General features: G+C 45.6%; 1 protein-coding gene across 1 annotated transcript; it reads right to left on the bottom strand.

Moving 5' to 3' along the window:
* Nucleotides 1-873: 873 nt before the first annotated feature.
* On the bottom strand, nucleotides 874-3874 carry LOC125543980 (uncharacterized). Its single transcript, XM_087546847.1, has 4 exons — nucleotides 3171-3874; nucleotides 2447-2910; nucleotides 1958-2060; nucleotides 874-1212 (listed from the first exon to the last, which is right to left on the bottom strand). Exons 1-2 carry the CDS (start codon nucleotides 3549-3551, stop codon nucleotides 2791-2793), a joined length of 501 nt encoding a protein of 166 aa, XP_087402973.1. The 5' UTR covers nucleotides 3552-3874; the 3' UTR covers nucleotides 874-1212; nucleotides 1958-2060; nucleotides 2447-2790.
* Between the last annotated feature and the right edge of the window lie 447 nt (nucleotides 3875-4321).

The following is a 4321-nucleotide window of genomic DNA, read 5'->3' on the forward strand; positions in this document are numbered from 1 at the left end:
TAGCAGGCATAGCAAGGTAGGAAACACATACATAGCTCAATCAACTCCTACACATGCTAGTGGATTTCATCTAGTTACTATGGCAATGACAGGTCATGCAGAGGATAAGGGTTCAACTACCGCAGCACACAGCAGTTTGAAACGTTGTTGTCTTAATGCATTAAAGGAGAGCAGAGGTGAGAACATGGGATTGTATCGATATGATCAAATGGGCTGCTTGCCTGATGGAGTGGTAGTAGGGTACTGCCCTTCAGTTGGATACTCGGAGATATCCTCGGAGGCAGAACCTACCACGAAGGACACACAGAACATAATCAACACATGATAGTATGCAACAATATGATGCATGCTATGACATGGCAAAATGATGTGTCTTGCCTAATGCAATGTGAAACAAGTTGAAATGGGTCCATTTGAACCAAAGATTCAAATGGAAGTTAAAGTTCCCATGCATAATAAGTGTGTTAGCTTGTTTCATCTAAACAGCAAAGTTAAAGTGGTTTGTCATGCATGAAACCATTACAGATGGATAGATTGAATTTTTCTGATCATTTTTCATATATAACTAGCACAAATGCCCATGCGTTGCAATGAGAGACTACAAAACTTGCCTCCGGCAGGAATGCGGGCTGTGACCCCAAGAGCCTCCAGCACCCTGATCGCAACGGTCTAGCTTTGGAATGTCGCACGATACTTGAGGAAGAAAGGATGTGGCGTCCACGTGCAGTGGATCATCAGCAGCAAAATCTCTACTATGAAACTTAAGAAGAAAATTAACGTGCAATCATGTTATTTCTAGTTCACTGCATAAACTTATTTGGGTTTAATATCTCAAACTAAACAAATGATTAATTCTATGAAACAAGATTCAGATATAAAACGTCTTATCTCGCCAATTTGGGGTTTAATCAGGGATGGCATGCTCCTTTGTCACCCAAATATACATGTACTAATAGAATATCTATTGGATAACGAAACAGAAGGAGAAATAATCAACAATGATGGTGACCAATAACACAAGGAGAAATAATCAAGAATGATGTTTCCAGTAATATAAAGAGCATGGTGATAACTACATTGCAGTCGCCGCCAACCGAAAGGAACTGCCGCACCCCAGAATATAAACTATGTTGTAGCGGGAGAGGAAAATCCTCATATGCACCATCTCCATTATTATGCTCATCATCTGAAGATCAAATATAATAAAAAGTTCTGCAAAAAATAAGTACATCTCAATTAATGCTAACAGAAAAAACTAAGACAACTATGCATGATACACATCATATCCGGTTGTATATATACAACCCACAGATTTCAAATTTCACACGATTTTGCAACTCAAACGGTTTGACCACTGACCATATCAACTAATCCATACAAAGATCTTCACATAAATCACATAAAGGCAATTAGCTATCAGAACAAAATAATCTCACGAGATGACGAATGATTCTGAAAACATTGCTTTATTTTCTGTAGCAATGTGGCTGGGTTTGCAACCATAATGAGGTAGAAATCTAGTACGTGAGTGGTGGAGTCATGGAGAAACTTATGGGCCAGAGCTTGGGGCCTACACGCCAGGGGCTGGGCTTCCTATAAGTGAAAAATTCTGAGAAGTATACTACTGGGCTATAGATGTTAGTTCGGCCATGCCTAGGGCTATAGCCCTAGTTGCCCTATACCTAATTTCACCCCTGGTGACCATAATACATTTGGATCTATAAGTAAGAAGTAGTGCTAAACCTCTCATATCTATCCGCTGAAACCAAAAGTATAAAAATGATGAATCAACATGTAAGTTTTGCATTTGTTTCAATCACTATAAGTTTAATACCAAATAATTTTAAATCTTTACAGAAAATTTAGCAGCGCAAAATGAGTTTCATACATATACATGTAATTGATATTTAGATAGATAATGAAATAACTATACATAAAGGAGGAAACTTTACAGCACCTCCGCATACTTGTCGAGTAATCTCATATCATCTTCCCTTCGCATCGCCGTCCTTTTTCTCAACACTTTATCTCCTCCACCATCGCCATGCCATGCGCTACAACTGCACCAAACATGAGCAGCCACATTATGAGATGGATTCAGAATAGCTTACCATTGCAGTAGGAAAACATTCCCTTGCATATAGAGAAGACCTTGATTTTATTTAAATTGTACAATGAGTAGTGAAGTAAGATGCACTACAACAGATCTTGTTCAGTCCCAACAAGGCAAGTCTCTTCAAGTACTAATGATGAATGTTGTTCTTCATCCCCCATCCAAATACCGAAATAGCAAGTTGTTTAGGCGAATAAACACTATCAGTTGGAGAAGGTTGTTCTTGCTTATAGGTCATCGAGACCCAACTTCTACACATAAAACACATGAAACAGAAAATAGACTGTACTAAGGATGAATGAATCAACCGTGGCCTCGATGAATCAACCATACCCGATGATCGTGAACAGGAGTCAATGATGTGTGCGCTACCGTCGAGGTGAGCATCCTTGGTCGCCTCAACCACTTGAGCCTCATCCGCCTGTCCGGGGCCTCTCCATCACTGCATGCACGACGGCTACATGTATTGACGTACGTGATGTTCGAGTTCACCAAAAACAGCGCGCTTAGCAAGTGGCTCCACAGCGATGAGGTGCTCGGATGGAGCAAGCACGTCCAGGTCGCGCTGGACGTGGCAGCCGGACTCAACTACGTGCAGAGGTATTCCAAGAGCAGTAACATCATGCTCAACACATGCTTCCTCCCTAAGCTAACAAACTTCGGCCTTGCACTCGCGATCACCGCCAAAATGCCGAGGAAGAAGCCCTTCGATGACCTGGCACATAGTTGGCACGATTCACACGCACGGCAACGATGGTGAGGAGCAGCGCACACGCCACACGCACGCACGTCCTCATCTGCAATGACCACAGTGTCAGATTGTCAGTTAATAACTGCTGTCAAAGTTTTAGAAAAAAAACAGTTTCATCAGGCGTAAATGTAGCTGTCAAATGTTCAGTTTCGTCAGTTAGGATTTTCTTCAGTTTCATCAATTAGATTGTTAGTGTAGCCCGTCGCATTGATCGGATCGTGGGTAGCGAGCAAGGAACATTGGGATGGCAGGGTTCACGTCTCGGGCATGGCCTAATTTTCCCTTTTCAGTATGCTCTATACTCACCTGATTGTGTTCATCGCCAGTGATCTCAGGGTCAAACAAGAGGTGCTGCAGCAGATCGGCAACAGCAGCATCACGTCGTCCAGCTTCTACATGCTGAACACCTACATCATAAACAACAACACACGCATCCGTGGCAGGGCGGTTGGGAACCTCGCAGGAAGATGAGGAAGGGGAGGTCAGCAGAGAGCAGGCACCAGTGACCTCACTGTCGATCTTGAGGAGGAGGAGAGGACAGAGGGAGCGTGGCGGCTGGGACTCGCCGGACCCTAAGCTGCAAGGGAGGGTAGTGGAGGCAACCAGTCGTGGGGGAGGATGGGAGTAGTTGTTGGCCCGGATGCGCCGCCGGGAGGCGCGCTGGGGCGGTTGCCCGCTCGGATCCATCGTTGGGCGGCGCTTTGGGGGCGCGGGGGCGCGACGCGATGAGGAGGTAGATGGATGGGGGCGCCGGGTCTCGGGTACGATTGGGTCGTCGGGGTCGGCGCCGGTGGGTGGGTGGTCGGTGGAGGCGCCCAACGATGGTGGACAGGGCAGTGGTTGGTGGGGGTCGAGGGGTGGGGTGGGGAATGAGCCGGGGAGGAAGAAGGTGGGGGCGTGCCGGCGGCGCACGACGCGCGGGGCGTCGCGCGAGGTGGTGGGGCGGGGCGGAGCACGGCGAGGCAGAGCGTGGCTGCGTTTTTCTCCCCTTCGTACCAGTTCGATTTGTACCGCGGGTTGTATACCAAAGAACACAGGGACCTTTCTGCAAATTTGCTAGCCGGTTGAGGCACACTGGGCTTCGTTGGGACAATACTGGGCTTCTCCAACGACGTAGGAAAACTTTCACAAGGAATTAGTACCACCTCGTTTATTCGTTTATATTACGATCTTGTCCATACAAATCGTAAAAGCGTATTATGACATGAGAAAAAAGCGTATTGTGACGGTGAACCCATGAAGTCAATCCGTGCTTTATTATTAGGGATAGATTTGTTTGATTTGGAGCTATGGTTGATTTTCTATGATTTTTAGAAGTTTTGGCTATTTTCTGGAATTTTCTATATAAAAATAAATCCAGAAATTAAATAACTGCGTCAGCACTGCGTCACTGTGACGTTAGCGAGTCAAAGGCGCCAGCCCAGGTCAAACCTGACTGGTGGGCCCCATCTGTCAGT

The sequence above is a fragment of the Triticum urartu genome, chromosome 3A, assembly GCF_056163025.1.
Source record: "Triticum urartu cultivar PI428250 chromosome 3A, HENAU_Tu73, whole genome shotgun sequence".
NCBI classification, from domain to species: domain Eukaryota; kingdom Viridiplantae; phylum Streptophyta; class Magnoliopsida; order Poales; family Poaceae; genus Triticum; species Triticum urartu.